The sequence below is a fragment of the Tachypleus tridentatus genome, chromosome 2 (assembly GCF_004210375.1).
Source record: "Tachypleus tridentatus isolate NWPU-2018 chromosome 2, ASM421037v1, whole genome shotgun sequence".
Classification (NCBI taxonomy): Eukaryota; Metazoa; Arthropoda; class Merostomata; order Xiphosura; family Limulidae; genus Tachypleus; species Tachypleus tridentatus.
The window spans coordinates 75,764,697-75,782,573 of NC_134826.1; the positions used below are offsets into that span (position 1 = coordinate 75,764,697).

The following is a 17,877-nucleotide window of genomic DNA, read 5'->3' on the forward strand; positions in this document are numbered from 1 at the left end:
AGTAGAGTTATCCCAAAAACTAAATTATATTTATTGCAAGTATTTCAGTACTAGTTGAGTTATTATCAAAACTATTGGAAGCATTTCAAACCTAATAAAATAACCCTAAAAACGAACGCGAAGTTAATGAAATTACTTGATAAGTAATAGAGTTATCCCAGAAGCTAACCCATCGTAGACGATATTATTTCAAAACAATTAAACTAATCAGGAAACTAACCAACAGCTGATGGAAATATTTCAAGCTAAAGAGTGATCCAAAAACTATCCCATAATTAATAGAAATACTTCACTCTTACACTAACTTTAGTTAAAGCAAATATTAAACAACTAAACTAATCCACGGTTGATAATATTATTACAATGAGGTATCAAAGTAATGAAATAAACAACTGATGATCAACTAAAATAGGTAGACTGTTACATTGTTGTATCAAGATGATGTACTAAACAGTTGATGATCATCTAATGTGTGTAGACTGTTACACTGTTGTATCAAGATGATGTACTATAACAACAACACCTTATAATAAACCAGTAGAACTTTCCTGGAAACAGATTGTTTCGGTCTAGATTAAATGTTACGTATTCACCTACATTTGTATTGCTTAATTTTTGGTTAGAAACTTTAAATAGGAGATTGGTGATGGTTGTTTATAAGAGGCTGTAGATAACTGGTGATAATATATCGCAATACGAAATTTCTCTCCCATTTGTTTAATAACCTGTACTCCATATTTAAAAACATTTGGTTGTATATAATGTAAGAAGAAATACACTAGCAGTGGCCACTCGAATGGACATATTTACATTTCGATGTCCTTTTTTTGTAATAGATTTTACCTACATTAGGTCTAAAGACTCTCCCTCACACACACACACGTGTACATGTTTACGTTAGTAAAATTCAGATTTCGATACCAGTGGTGAACAGGTCACTGGTAGCTCATTGTGGAGTGTCGTGGATAAAAAATATTAATCTCTCACTCTTATAATAATGTACAATTACAAACTGCACTTGAACTATGGCACCTGAATTATTTATTTGAGCATTCTAACCATTAGTCTACACTAATGGTATTTCTTGAGATAACAAACATTTGTCCATATTTTAGTATTTTTCGACTTAGTATATCGGCTGATATATATCTACACCACATAAGTGGCTAATTGTTCAATAAACTGTACATCATTGTCTGGTTTTCCTGTCGTAGGTTCTCCAGAACATGATCCACTGTGCTGACTTGGGTGGTCCTACCAAACCGTTAGAGATGTATAAGGAATGGGTTGGTTTTATAATGGAAGAATTCTTCCAACAGGGAGACAAGGAGAAAGAACAAGGACTAGACATTAGTCCTATGTGTGATAGAGACAATGTTTCTGTTGAAAAGACTCAGGTAAGTAATGATGTGAAGTACTGGTGAAATTGATCAATTCATTACTTCACACGATACGTACTCTGGTGACGCTGACTTTTGTATTTGTTATGTTAATGTATAGGAGTCAATAACACGAGTGCTGTGGAAGTTAAGCACACATTCACCCTTCAAGAAAAGGATCCACCTAACGGAAGTTATCTGACTGTTACGTTTTTTCTGTGGTGTTTCAAGTTTTTAAATTCTAATCGATTTTTTTCGAAAATAAAACTATTACTCAACACTGAATAACAAAAACAGAACATAAAGTTAGATGGTAAACAATTGTTTCTGTAATTCATAAAAATATATGAAGCGAAAGTGAACTGAATGGTTCTATGGTTATGGAACAGCTATAAACCCAGTAGGAACTGAATGGTTCTATGGTTATGGAACAGCTATAAACCCGGTGTGATGAATGGTCCTATGGTTAGGGAACAACTATAAACCCAATGTGAACTGAATAGTTCTATGGTTAGGAAACAACTATAAACCCAGTGTGAACTGAATAGTTCTATGGTTAGGGAACAACTATAAACCCAGTGTGAACTGAATGATTCTGTTGTTCACGAACAACCATAAAACCAGGGTGAACTGAATGGTTCAAGATCAACTTTAAAGTCCTTGTGAACTGAATAGTTGTATGGTTCAAGAACAACTATAAAGCAGGTGTGAACTGAATGGTTCTATGTTTTAGGAAGTACTGTAAAACCAGTGTGAATTGAATGGTTCTATTGTTCAGGAAAATCTATAAACCCAATGTGAACGGAATGGTTTTATGACTCCTATACATAAGGGTTAGTACCATCTTCTGTACATAATTATTTGTACCTAAAGGTATGTACCAGCTTTTGGACCTAACAACTAATATTAAATCATGTGTCTAGATATTAGTACTAGTTCATGTATCTAGAAATTACTGTTAGTTGATGTATGTACATGATGTTCAAAAACACATAGGTTCAAGAAGTTTTTATAGAAATGAAATAAAACACTTATAAACAGAGCTTTCGAAAGGTGAAACTTTTTCTTCAGGGGCAAAATGAAAGTTTTATGTTAACTCTGTTTGACATTTCTACATGTAACAACTTTTTCTCTAACAGGTGGGGTTCATTGACTATATAGTTCATCCTCTGTGGGAGACATGGGCAGATTTAGTGTACCCTGACGCACAGAAACTTCTAGACAACCTAGAGGAAAACAGAGACTGGTATCAAAGCATGATACCTGTCAGTCCGTCGTCTAACAACCAAGACTTCAACAACCGGAGACCCAGTCAGGATTTGTCACCAGAGGGTGCAGGTGACGGGAGTCTGGCGGCAGCAGCTGAGAAAATCAAGTTTCAAATCACTACAGAAGATTAAGAGAGTCAGAGTTTAGAACCTCGATCTTCTAAAGAAATAGAATCGAATCCATTCGTTTTAATGACAGAAAGCGATGAACTTTTATTTCTACCTTCAACAAAAAAAACTCTTACTGTTAAGTAACTTCTGCAATACTACTCAGTAAATAAACTTTTCCTAATGTCATGTTGGCTGGTGTTGACTAGTAAAACTTCATAACAGTTCAAACAATTATTCAGTAGCATGAAAGATAATAAAAAGTGAAACTATGATAAATACGTTGAACGTAATCACATTCTAACTAATTTCCCACGTAACACGTTTACAGCACCCGATGGTTCAACGGTAAGCTTGTGGGCTTATAACACAAAAAGTAGTGTTCAATCCCCGCTGTCGGACACCTTTAACACATTGTATAGTTTTTGCGCTAAAAAGAACATGAGGTGATCCATTTATCGACTTTGACTAAATATCACTAATTATAATTACTTCAAAAGTAATATTTTGGTGTTTCTTACACTATTTTTAGTGTACATGTTGTACACTATGTAATTTCTTATGTTGAAAAATTGGCATTATTTGAAGAACGTATAAACTAAATCTTTATAAAGATGAAACTTACATGAGACAGGTGGCAGCACTATTCATGTCTATAACTATCATAGTAAGAAGTTTGAATTATTGTTCTTATTTCTTCTACTTATATTTAACATGATAACTGAAAAACTAAAACAATGTTGTCAACCAGTTTCACTGAGGTGACAGTTTAAAACCGAGTACCTGCTTCTATAAGTATTATTATTAAGTAGTAGTAATTTTAATAAAATCATAATTCTAGTGTAAGCAATGTTATTAACCCTCGAAGCCAGCTTTTCAACACGAGTGTGGCGCTCCTTTAAAAAGCTAAAATACAGTGTGAAACAGGAATTACCAGTTAATAATGGATAAACAATAAATATTGCAATTGGGACCTCACTGTATTTAAAACTTGGTTATAAGTACAACCGTCCTGTATCTATTGAAACACTGTATTGAAACAACAAGCAAACAAATAAAAACTTTAAAAAAAGTAAACCTAGGGATGGCTAATATCAGTCCTTCCCAAACAATGTAAACATGATAGTAGGAATGGCTAATATCAGTCCTTCCCAAACAATGTAAACATCATAGTAAGGATAGCTAATATTAGTCATTTAAAACAATGTAAACATGATAGTAGGAATGGCTAATATCAGTCCTTCCCAAACAATGTAAACATGATAGTAGGAATGGCAAATATTAATCCTTCTGAAACAATGTAAACATCATAGTAAGGATGGCTAATATTAGTTCATTTTATAGTTGTGATTAATGGAAGACATTTTCATAATGGTGATTAATGGAATACTTTTTACCTTGACATCTTATCTGAAAAACCAGAACCTTGACCTCTCTAACTCTAACAATAATGTTTGAAGATTAATATTTATAATTTTAGATTAATTGATAGCCAGTTCATGTTTTTTATGTATTTTTGAACTCGAACTTTAAGACCGTTGAGTAACAACCTTCAGTGCTCAACACTTCATTAACGGTCATTAAAGTTGACATATAAATCATAAAACGTATGTTTTGTAAGTTAAAGTAAGAAACTGCGTGATGAATTAACCTGTCTAGACCTTTAAAAAACTATAACTTTCACTAGATAGTGTCGCTACTATATGTTACACCTTAAAAATATTAATTCTTAATTCCATCTCCAGGCGGAGATTTTGTTTTCCGAAGCTGCGTATTTTTCTTTAATTTTCCAAAAGTAATTAACCGGTTTGGCGAGATTAGTGTCAGACGTAAGAGAGTGTTTTCGTCTAAAGTTGGTTATGTTTCTCTTCTTTTATCTGTTCAACATTTCGTTATGATTTGTGAAGCTTTAAGTTAAATTGCTTTAATAAATTTAAGAATATGATCACATAAGAACGGACTAAAAATGTCTTACTGTCAAATACATTTGATCGTTACACAGTTTCTACGAACAATCCAACAAACTCTGTTTTCTTTATTGTTTTAAGTCTCATATGTTTAATAACCTGTAAACTGACCTGAAAGCATTCTTTCTTCAAAGCTTCATTCGTGATATAATTTATATACAAAGTGGAACAGTACATTGGCCACATTTTTTTCTTTGAAAACATTTGGAACAAAATTTGCAAAGTTGAAGTGCAAGTCTGTATTTGTCTTTTTGTGGTACACGTCACATAATAATAAGTAAAGTGTAAACAAATGAAAGTTTAGAATCAAGTTTCACAATGAACTTTAGACTATTATGTCTGCTGTTCAAATATTGAAAAATAATAAATCTAATAATACCAATACAGCTTTATCTGTTAATAAGTCTAATAATACTAATACTGCTTTATCTGTTAATAAATCTAATAAGACTAATACAGCTTTATCTCTTAATAAGTCTAATAATTCTAATACAACTTTTCCTGTTAATAAATCTAATAATACTAACACAACTTTATCTGTTAATAAGTCTAGTAATACTAATACAGTTTATCTGTTAATAGTTCTAATACAGCTTTATTTGTTAATAAGTCATGTCCTTATTGTACCAGTACGTACTTGGTAAGAATACCATGTTCTGATTGGACCATACTGTACTAAATAAGAATACTATGTTCTGATTGGTTTTGTAATAGATAAGAATGCAATGCCTTTTTAAAATATTCTCACTGTCAAGATATATGTCTTTACCAAAACCTTTTAAAATATTTCTTTCAGAAGTGATGGTGGTTTTTTACCAAGACGCTTGAAATCATTATTTCTGTTTCGGTGTATCTATAGAACATCGCAGCTTCGAAGAGCAGAGATTCTAACGTGGAATATAACAATACACTGAGCTTTCTCAGGTGTTTCAATATAAACAGAAGTTCTTTTCTGTAGATCTGTTGTGATTATGATAGTTTGAGAAGAAATGAAACTTTCGTTATTGTAAACTTAGGATACGAAAAAACCTCGTACATTTGAATCACTAGATATGTGACGCCAAATTTATATTACTCACTAATATCACATCTGCAACACCTTAATAGTTATTTAATCTGTCTATAATAATTTCTTTAAAAGAACTCGGAATAAGGAAAGAATCGCAGATAAAACTTTTGTCGTTATTAACAGCTTATACATTTTTTAAAGCACCATCTGGTACTAACAAAGTTAATTTTCTAGAATAATAATCTTTACGTGATTCGATTAATGAAACAAGTAGTGCTTTGTTTATTCTTTCTGAGTAACAAATCTAGGTCACAGAGCTGTTTGAGAAAAAATCGTTGCTAAGTTAAATAAAAGACGAGACATATACCTGTTGTGAATATTAACAGTGATTGCTAAATGTGGGAATCTATTGTTAAGCGCAACCACACTGAGATGTTATCAGTCCTCTCAGTTTCTTGGTATCTACTTCATTCTCGTTCTTTAAATACACAACTTGAAGAGGTTTCATCTTCTTTGAGGTGCAACAAGGTCGGGGTATTGTATTCCTTCTGTCCTTTATTTTACGTATCAGGTTTTGGATCCTGGCATGTCTGCTAACGTAATTTTTATAATTTGGATCACACTTTCCCTTGCAAAAATAAGCTTCAAACTGCTTTGGCCTAATGATCCAGTCCCACTTCAGCTCTTCAAAAGAAATTATCATTGAATAGCGACAACAAAGAGGGGTTTTATTTCCATTGGTACAGTCCAATGGATATCGACTATTCTTCTTATGTTTCGATCGTTTAGACCTCGAATAAGATTCAGTTAGTTCGATATCCAGAAATGCCCTGCCAGGAGTTTGGTAAGACACCTTTTCAACTATTGTCTCATTACGTATTGGGTTTGTAGCTAAAATGTCTGAACTATTTATAGAGAGGAAACTAAAGCCGTGGGTTTCACACTCATCGCACTCGATAAGTAACCAGTAGTTTATCGAAAGTGATTCTACCCAAGACTCTACTGCTTTGGAAACGTCAAATATCTCCCACCTGTCGGAGCTCAGTAGCACTTGTTGAGCATGGACTAACAGTCGCTTGGGAACAGGTTTCTGGGGATTTAGTACTTGAACAGGATCCTGCCAATACCGGGGAACTTTTGCCTGAACAGGTTCATAGAATCTCTTGGAACTATTTACGTGAACTGATTCCTCATATCCAACGGGATTCTCCATGTTTACAGGTTCTTGGAGCTGGTAGATGTATATAGTGGCATGTTTTGGTAGGTCACTCACAGACACTGTGTTAGAGCGCCCTCTATGGCCAGCTACTTGATGATGACTACCTCTATGAACCATGTAGATACTAAGCATGGCAGAACTAACAGTTAGGCCTCTTGTTCTGCTTCTCTCGTGACCAGGAAAATCCAAACGAAAATATAAGACTTGTTGCCTTCCGGTTCTAAAATAACCATTTCTGAACTGGTACTGTATAGGCACTAAAAAGAAACGCCGTCAAAAAATAGAATTAACTATATTGATTTACTGCTTTTTGTTACAATGTAAAATTTAAGATTTATCAAGAAATAAAGACCAAATACAGTTCCTATACTCAAGTCCCTAAAGTTAGCTACAAAATTGGCTATCTGTGCTGTAACCCACAACAGGATCTAAACCCGGTTTCTGGTGTTATAAATTCGTAGACTTAGCACTGTGCCACAAGGGAGCAACAAAATATATGTTAAACTACACGTTAGTTTGTTTCAGCTTTCTTAAGCACTTTAAAGATATTTATTGTTCGTTTGTTTACTTGTTCCTAATTATGCACAAAGCTATACAAGAGACTACCTTTGCTCTGCCCACCGCGGGTATTGAAACCTGGTTATTAGCGATGTGAGTCTGCAGTCATACCGCTGTGCCATTGGGGGCGGATATGTACTGAGAGCTTATCTCACGAGAGGGGCGACTGTTATCACATTACAAGCATTACTGATATATAAGTTCATTATGGCTCCATACAAATTTGGCTCAAATTCACGAACGTAAAGAAAAACTTGAAGAAGTAGGACGTAACACATGTCATACAAAAAACAATTGGACCCTTGTCTCACCTCGCACATGGTCAGCAAAACTATGAAATTATTTTGTTCTATCATTTACGGTCGTTCTTAACGTTACATATCACGATGTGTCACGTCACCCATTCATCCACCGTTTTTGTTATTGTTTTTTTAACGTTATTCAAAGAGAAAACCGAATCACTTGTGGACCATGTATAAAGTATAATTACCAAAAGACACTGTTTCCTGGACTACTTACTTCTCTGTTATACCTATAGAGGAGGGAGATTTTGAGCAAAATAAATCTCATTATAATTGCTGGTGCCAGGTGGAGCACTTTAAAGTAATAACTATATGTATTTATGCTCACGCGTGAATATGTTTCCATGGTAACACCTTCATGTACTAATGCTTATCGCACTTGGATGCGTGTAGGTTTCTATGGTTACAGTTAAATATACTAATACTTACAGCATATGAATGTTTCTGAGATAACTACGTTGTATATTAATGCTCACATCATATAGAAGTTACCAAGGTAACAGCTCTATTCATTAATGCTTACAAGTACCTATAAATATGTAGGTTTCTATGGTAACAACTATATTTATTAATCCTTACAGTATGAGTAGATACTAAAATTAAAAATAACAAAAAGGTTTGAATTATATCTATGTTTATCACATTTTGTAAGTACTTAATGCCCACAGTAAATGATTTCCAAAAGATAAAAATAATAAATATTTCGTGACATATTAAACAACTGTTTTTTGTGACAGTTTTCCAAAATAAAATAGTAGAACAGTTTTGAATCCTTGACATTTCATTAGAGTTATAAATGTTTCATTTATCAAACATTGACTGACGAAATACTATAGCAAAATGAAACAAAATGTCAATTCTTGTCCTATTCAATAATGTTTTAAACAGGAACACTCGACAAATAGTGTATAAGTTTGATATCTTGTCGAATAATAGACATTTTCTTATAGGAAACTTCAACAAAGAGTATGTGCCAATTTGATTTATATTTCAATAGCCGGGCTTTTCTTATTGGAATGTTTGAGTTTGATGTCGTTTCCAGTCAACATGAACTGTGTAAGTTTATTTTGTCCAATACAATGGCTTTTCCGAAACACCTTTTCATGAAGTTATTCAGTAGACATTAAACATTATTACTGGCTTTAGTGTTATTCTAACATTAACTTTTTAAAAAGTATCTCGAGTTCTCTTGCTATTTAATATCTTCTGACGATAAGCCTAAACAATTCTCTGAAGGTTTTTATACCACTTCCTGTAGAAACCGGAAGTCTCTTCTGTATAATCCTATTTTAACTAGATGTACTATATGTTACAATATAATATCATTACATTGTTGAGGCTAAAACAATACCATGAAGAACAATAAACATGACATATGTATTATTTAAAACAAAAAAAATTAAATGAGACAACTGTACAATTAAAGGTTTGAAAGAAACATGAAGTGTATTTTTAGAATCGAAAAAAAGTAGTGTGATATGGAGCTTATTTAAATAATAGAAAGGGTTCATATCACTTTGTTATAGCGCCCATCCACCAAAGTATGAAATAAATTATAGAACCCATCCACCAAAATATGAAATGAATTTTAACACCTATCCACAAAATGCGAAATAAATTATTACACCCAACCGCCAAAATGTGAAGCAAATTATATCACCCATCCACTAAAGTTTGAAATAAATTAACATACCTTTCTACCAAGGTGTGAAATAAAGTATGGCAACCTTCAATCAAAATGTGAAATAAATTATAATATTCAACCACCAAAGAGCCTGTTTCCTTGTCTAATAGTAATATATACATCTATGTTTCTAGGGTCTACTTATACCATGTACATCTATGTTCTTAGGGTCTACTGATACCATATACATGTATGTTCCTAGGGTCTACTGATACCATGTATGTCTGTGTTTCTCTGCCCACTAATACCATTTACATCTACGTTTCTATGGTCCACAAATACTATTTACATCCATGTTTCTAGGGTCTACAGATACCATATACATCTATGTTCTTAGGGTCTACTGATACCATATACATCTATGTTGCTCTGTCCACTGATACGATAAACAGCTATGTTTCTCTGTCCACTGACACGATATACATCTACGTTTCTTGGGTTTGCTATTTTGATTTATGTTGTCCGGTATATTTTTCTTCAGATAAACTGATACCTCATTTATTCACAAGCTCACTTTCTCTACGTTGTCTTACCTTCGTCTTTGTAAGTCTAAATCTTAATTGTCTCTGTAAGTTTAAATTTTGCCTTTATCTCTGTAAGTCTAAATCTTACCTTCGTCTGTGTAAGTGTAAAACCTGCGTACAGTTATTTTTCTCTCTGGGGCTGCCCGGATATCTCTCGTGTTCCGTCGATAGATTTCCAAGACTCTGTCCATCTCACTCTGGGAGATATTAACCTCGGAGATGTCTGGTTCTCTGTCCAGTCCAAGCTGTGAGAGAATGTTTTCCTTAATTATTTGTATGTCTGCGTCCTCAGCTTGTACTTCGAAATTGAGGCTGTTGGTTTCCACCGGCAACAACTGGGTTGTCTTCACGCAGAAAGTCACGACACACCATAGAATCAGAGCTCGACTCCCTCGGTTACAACTGTTAAACACGTGAAACATGGGAAGTGAAATAGACAAATATTTGAAATATGATGTTGATTGTGATTCCACCAGTCTCGGTGCTTCTAAGACTGTTGCTAAGGTTACCTAATGACTCGGTTTGTTATTCTCAAATATCAGGCGGGCATTATTTAACCAGGAATCAGACGAATAAGAAACGCTAGCCGTGTTGTTTAATTTCACGTGATTTTCCTGTTCAGGCCACGTGTTCATTTCAAGGTTTACGCATTCGAATATACATGCTTGGAATATCTTCTTCAATCTTAATAATGAAATGCAGAGAGAACTATCTATTTCTGCGACAGAATGTCTGTTTCGGTACCCCAAAAAAAGCAACTCCTATGAACACAAGTTTTGATTCTCTGCATGTCTTTCACTTTAAGTACCGATACATCAAACGATTCAATTACTTATAACCTCATTGTAAAACACAGCAATCCATTGTATGATTATATGGTCATATTGATTGTATTGCCCCATTTGCTGGTCGGAAACTGACTGGATAATCCTATTGGCCAGTCAGAAAATGACTGTATGATTCTATTATCTAGTCAGAGAATGACAGTAGAGTAATAATGAGTGGTCAGAGACTGACTATACAATCCTGTTAGTTGGTAAAATAACAGCTATACAATTGGCTGGTCAGAGAAAGACAGTGTTGCTTTGTTTATTAGTCAGAGACTATCACTTTAATCGCATAATGGCTGATTGATGTGTAATTCTATTTGTTAATGGGAAATTTACTTTGAAAATCTATAGATTGTAGAAGACTGACCATTTAGTTTGTTATATTGTTCAATAGGAGATTTACTATGTAATTTGATAAAGATGACCAACTGGAGGAAACAAGAGCGTACAAAACAGTGAGCCACTCTAGACAAAAAAGAAAGAACAAATTATTTTAGTTCTTACCTGTTCTTATACGTAACTATGAATAATTCCACGAAATAGTACCATTTGGCATTTCTTACACCAGCTATAGGGGTATCTTAGCGTTTGCTAGACAAAAACTTTAAAACACAAATTACCCGTAGCAAAAGATGTTTCCATGCAACAAACAGTGTAACGGGAATATATTTTCTGTTTTCGGATATGTATGCATATCATATACCTTTATACACATTTATATATGTACATATGCAATGAAATCAGGGGCTTGGACCTGCGGAAGTAGGGCGGAACTTGTGTCGCAGCAAAACTCACAGCTTCCTCTCTGTGTGTTGATTCAAGTCAATTATTTAGCATCACGTATAACAAGTATTCATTCAAGTCAACTACTCACCATGACGTACAGTCAGTGTTGATTCAAGTCAGCTACTCACCATGACGTATAGTCAGTGTTGATTCTCTGTGTGTTGATTCAAGTTAGTTAACCACCATGACGTATAGTCAGTGTTGATTCTCTGTGTGTTGATTCAAGTTAGTTAACCACCATGACGTACAGTCAGTGTTGATTCTCTGTACGTTGTTTCAACTCACCATGACGTACAGTCGGTGTTGATTCTCTGTGTGTTGATTCAAGTCAGCTACTCACCATGACGTACAGTCAGTGTTGATTCTCTGTACGTTGTTTCAACTCACCATGACGTACAGTCAGTGTTGATTCTCTGTACATTGTTTCAACTCACCATGACGTACAGTCAGTGTTGATTCTCTGTACGTTGTTTCAACTCACCATGACGTACAGTCAGTGTTGATTCTCTGTGTGTTGATTCAAGTCAGCTACTCACCATGACGTATAGTCAGTGTTTATTCTCTTCACGTAGTTTCATTTCACCATGACGCACAGTCAGTGTTGATTCTCTGGTATTATAATACAGTAACACTTTCCTTTTTTACTTATTACATTAAAACTGTTGTTAACATGCGCGGGCTGTGAATGCAAGGAGTGGCTACTTGCGATCAGCCTCTACGAGATGGACTCCGATTTTGGAACCATAAATGAGTTACAAGAGCGACAGTCAAACTCCACTATTTGTTCAAACAGCTGTAATCGAAGAGCTGGAGGCGGATGGTGTTGAGTTGCTGCCTTTCGTCTCGTTTATGACTTCCAAAGATTGGTCGCTTTATTCGTAGATAATCCTCGTGTAGCTTCGTACGAAATTCTGAAACGCTATCTCTGATTTTGCTTCTCGTGACATTTAAAGTTGGAAAATTGTCTCCAATTATTTTCCTAATTGAAAAAAAAATGTTGGCTCGACAACAAACAATGTGTTATTTAAGTTTTGTTCGAACTACGTAATAACTGGATTACTACCTATTGTCTTTTATGACAAAACTTTGCAAAAAATTGTTTTGAGATTTTTAAAACGTGTTTTGTTTGAAATATGTATCCTTTAACTCGTTTACGGTGACCTGTAGTATAAAGGTTATAAAGAAAAAAAGAATGTATGTTGTGGGAATTCCCCATTTCAGAAAAAACAATTACGTCATAATTGTTGTTATGGAAAATTTAAAGCAACAACCCTATCTTTGTGTGTCTGTTATATATATTAGAGTTCAGTAAGTTGTATTTTCAGAATTTAAATTAGTAACTAATGTGTAATCACACCGATATAAGCCACATTTTGTATCAATGTTTTACTTTGAAGTAAAGGTTATATACACTTTTATTCTCAAATCCATCTACGTGTTTTACAAAGAAAAATCTTTTGAGCTTAGATCTTTAGTAAACAACAGTTTCTGTAATTAATAAATAATAACTAATTAATAGCTGTTCTGATCATATTATTTATTCATTACTGAAACTGTTCGTCGAATAAAAGTTGATCAGAACACTTATTAATTATTTATTATTGATTAATTACTGAGACAGCTAGTAATAAATACAAGTTGATCAGAACAGCTATTCATTAATTATTATTTATTAGTTACTGAAACGGTTCGTCGTGAATACAAGTTGATCAGAACACCTATTAATTACTCATTATTTATTAATTACTGAAACTGTTCGTCGTGCATTCAAGTTGATCAGAACAGCTATTAATTAGTTAATATTTATTAATTACTGAGACAGCAAGTGATGAATACAAGTTGATCAGAACAGCTATTGTTTGTTTGTTTTTGAATTTCGCACAAAGCTACTCGAGGGCTATCTGTGCTAGCCGTCCTTAATTTAGCAGTGTAAGACAAGACGGAAGGCAACTAGTCATCACCACCCACCACTAACTCCTGGGCTACTCTTTTACCAGCGAATAGTGGGATTGACGGTCACATTATAACGCCCCCACCGCTGAAAGGGCGAGCATGTTTGGCGCGACGGAGAACAGCTATTAAATAGTTATTATTTATTAATTACTGAAACTGTTCGTCGTGAATATAAGTTGATCAAAACACCTATTAATTACTTATTATTCATTAATTACTGAGACAGCTAGTAATGAATACAAGTTGATCAGAACACCTATTAATTACTTATTATTTATTAATTACTGAGACAGCTAGTAATGAATACAAGTTAATGAGAACGCCTATCAAATTGTTATGTTTTATTAATTACTGAGACTCTTCGTCATGAATAGAACATGATCAAACAGCTAGCTATGAATACAAGTTGATCAGACAGCTAGTCATGAATACAACTTGATCAGACAGCTAGTCATGAATATAACTTGATCAACTAGCCATGAATACAACTTGATCAGACAGCTAGTCATGAATACAACTTGATCAGACAGCTAGCCATTTATACAATTTGGGTGTATGTTATTTTCTTATTCTGAATTTTTATCCGTATTTTATCTGTGTATCATGCATTTCAGATGTCTATTGTCAGTGTAGAAACAATAGAGTATTGGAAAGAATTTCAAAGTTGTTAAATTCTTAGTGTAGTAATAAATTAAAGACGATTCATGATGACGAGAAACCCACTTGAAGTAAAAATGTATTTTCAATACAGCTGGTATGGATATTTAAACTTTATTTTAAACAAAGTACAGTACAACGTTTTGACCTTCTTAAGTCATCTTCAGGTTAACAAAGAAAATCATGAAAATCAACAAAGAAATTGTTAGGTTCTAGATGTGTAAATAAACTAAAGATAAAAATCAGCACAGAAATTGTTAGGTTCTAGATGCGCAAATAAACTAAAGATAAAAATTAGCACAGGAATTGTTAGGTTCTAGATGTGTAAATAAACTAAAGATAAAATCAGCACAGAAACTGTTAGGTTCTAGATGCGTAAATAAACTAAAGATAAAAATTAGCACAGAAATTTTAGGTTCTAGATGTGTAAATAAACTAAAGATAAAAATCAGCACAGAAACCGTAAGGTTCTGGAAATAATCTAAAAGCAGAATCAGTGCATATAAGTGATGAGTTTCAGTATAACAATCACAGTAGCTAACGCTTTATTAAAACAATGCTTATTAATTTTAAGGCATAATTTTCAATTAGTTTTCTTTATTGCTGAGACTAGGTGACAAATCTGTAGCTCAAAACTTTTCCATAACAACCTCACTCTGGAAACCAGTGTTTTACCGGAAGTCGAGACAAGTTACTTACGTCATTTCTACCAAACGATTACCTCCTTGTTCGCGAGCGTTATGAGAGAAACAAAAAGTAATATTTAACAGGAATACATGCGCGGTTTTAAAGAAAGTTAACAATTATTTAATAAGTCGAACTACAAATAAACTTGGTTTTATTTAGTACAAACAGTTTAATAATGTTATTGTGAACGTAACTCAAGACGTAAACAGTAATTGTTACAACTGTCATCTCAAACTTTTATTAATTAAATTATCAAGATCACTCTCGTCTTGTTTTTCTTTGTTACTACGAATTTCATCGTCGTGATTACATTGTACGTTATTCTGTATGCTCGCTTAATCTTATGGCAGTTTTTGACACCGTAACTTTGTGGCAATGTGTTTCACATTGTAACTTTGTGGTGATGTATTTTACATCGTAACTTTGTGGTTGTGGTGATGTATTTTACATCGTAACTTTGTGGCAATGTGTTTCACATTGTAACTTTGTGGTGATGTATTTTACATTGTAACTTTGTGGTGATGTATTTTACATTGTAACTTTGTGGTAATGTATTTTACATCGTAACTTTGTGGTAATGTATTTTACACCGTAACTTTGTGGTAATGTGTTTCACACTGTGACTTTGTGGTAACTTCGTAGACACAGTAGTTAATTATGTAAATATTAAAACTTTTAAAGCCAACAAACAAATGTATCAGGGTTAATCACAAATAATCTTGGGGATTGATCGAATGATTAGTCTAGTCTTTACTAAAGACAAACCAGAACATGTAGTTTTTACTGAGGACAAACCAGAACATGTAGTTTTTACTGAGGACAAACCAGAACACGTTGTTTTTACTGAAGTTATACCAGAACATGTAGTCTTTGCTAAAGACAAACCAGAACATGTAGTCTTTACTAAAGACAAACTAGAACATGCAACGTATACTGAGAACCAACCAGAACATGCAGTCTTTATTGAAGACAACTAGAACATGCAGTGTATACTGATAACAAACCAGAACACGTAGTTTTTTACTAAAAACAAATCAGAACATGTAGTCTTTACGGAGGACAAGAACTTGTGATCGAAAGTAAATTAACTCTATAGCTTATTACTATACAGAAACAAATTGACTGGGACAGATATTTATAATGAACTGAAAAGAAATATTTAATGTAATAACCAATACATATTAAAACTAACGATATGCTTGGCCCTAACCCCAATAGCATTCTAACGAGACTTGGATTTATTCTAAATCCAAATATTTGGTTTATATTAAACCCAAAAATAAGAATAGTCTTTATACTTAAAAAAAAAAACAACTAAAGAGAAAGTACTAAGGTTATATTTTAAACGTTGAGGTCAGCAAAGTTTAACGAAAGTAAGTTTAATAAAGGCTTTATATAAAGCCATTACTTATAGCATATAAAACATGATTCACACTGTTTACAGACATAAATCTAATACTGCTTAATGAAACAAACACCAAATCTGATGTACATTACAAAAAAGAAAGAACAATTGTTACCACCTGAATAACTCAACTGATGTTCTGTTACTGGTAGCCTAGAAAGATGACAAATTACAGTTTGTTTATTGATTATGTTCAGGACATAAATAGTGTTTTATTATTAAATACCCAATAAGTTTATTAGATGTAATTCGATACCCAGTTTTGTGAAAGGTAGCAACTAACTCGTTTAACTGATTAACTGCTTGTGTCTTTAAATTTAAAGTCAAAATCGTACATATATATATATAAGCAGTTTTTACCTCATTTGCAGAGTGATTTTCTTCTTCCTGGGACAAACTTCCGATGAGAAATTAACTTCTGTACAACGTCGTACAGTTTCCAGGAGCTAAGAAATTCTACATAATGTTTCATCTTTACAGTGGGATTCTTTGAAAGAACAGACGTAACTTGAGCTACTCAAAATATCAAGGTTAGAGTGGCATCCAAAAGGACTTAAACTATACCTCCATTTCTTATACACAGAGCTGGTGTGGGCAAAATTATATGTGGTTTCTTTAAAAAAGAGCTGTTATTTGAATCAGAAAATGAAGATATAATTTGTTTAGGTTCATACTTTAGACTTTACTGCTTGGAGGCTTCAGTAATGGTTTATGTAAAGAACTTCATCCCAGGTTAAAGAAGAAACCTAAATTGCATAGAAGTAGCAAAATATTGCAACACGCAGATAGTACACTGTTTAATAATAATATATGCTGTGTACCAAACAGATAAGACACTGTTTAATAATATATGGTTGTGTCACTATGATCGTGAAGAGTTCACCAAACACCTGGTACACTGTTTACTAATATATGGTTATGTTACTAAGATCGTAAAGTGTGCAACAAAACAGATAAGACACTGGTTATAATAATATATGGTGTGCACCAAACAGATAAGACACTGTTTAATAATAATATATGGTTATGTCACTATGATCGTGAACAGTGCACCAAACAGATCTCTGTTTAATAATAATAGATGGTTGTGTCTATGATTGTGAACAGTGCACCAAACAGATCTCTGTTTAATAATAATATATGGTTGTGTCACTATGATCGTGAATAGTGCACCAAAGAGATAAGACTTTGTTTAATAATAATATATGGTTTGGTCACTAAGATCCTAAAGTGTGCACCAAACAGTTAGTCCACTGTTTAATATACATATATGGCTGTGTCAGTATGATGATAATTTGTGGACCAAAGAACTAGTACACTTAAATACAACATGTGTCTGTGTCATTAACATCACTGACTTGTAAAGGGTCGTTTTATTTTACTATTTCTACTATTTCGCTTAAATAATAATAATACATGTTGTTTTTTAAAGGTTAAGAAACCCTAAACTTTGCCACAATAATATTTCGTAGAAGTTGTCTGTTTTACCCAAGAACCAAGAAAAACAAGTAATGTCGATTATCCAAGAAACAAAGATGATG

At 33.4% G+C, this 17,877-nt stretch overlaps 2 protein-coding genes across 3 annotated transcripts in view; one reads left to right on the forward strand and one right to left on the reverse strand.

Annotated features, from left to right (window-relative positions):
• Nucleotides 1–2,944, forward strand: part of LOC143244263 (3',5'-cyclic-AMP phosphodiesterase 4C-like) — a 45,767-nt gene extending 42,823 nt beyond the window's left edge. For both annotated transcript variants that reach the window (XM_076488610.1, XM_076488611.1), the window contains exons 13-14: nt 1,215–1,397; nt 2,519–2,944. In XM_076488610.1, the coding sequence (XP_076344725.1) occupies nt 1,215–1,397; nt 2,519–2,779 (444 nt within the window). In that variant the 3' untranslated portion in view covers nt 2,780–2,944. The remainder of the gene's footprint in view (nt 1–1,214; nt 1,398–2,518) is intronic.
• A 2,301-nt stretch (nt 2,945–5,245) lies between these two features.
• Nucleotides 5,246–10,586, reverse strand: LOC143244264 (uncharacterized). The gene is made up of 2 exons (XM_076488612.1): nt 10,107–10,586; nt 5,246–7,207 (listed from the first exon to the last, which is right to left on the reverse strand). The coding sequence occupies exons 1-2, from the start codon at nt 10,438–10,440 to the stop codon at nt 6,144–6,146; spliced, it is 1,398 nt and encodes a 465-aa protein (XP_076344727.1). The 5' UTR covers nt 10,441–10,586; the 3' UTR covers nt 5,246–6,143.
• Between the last annotated feature and the right edge of the window lie 7,291 nt (nt 10,587–17,877).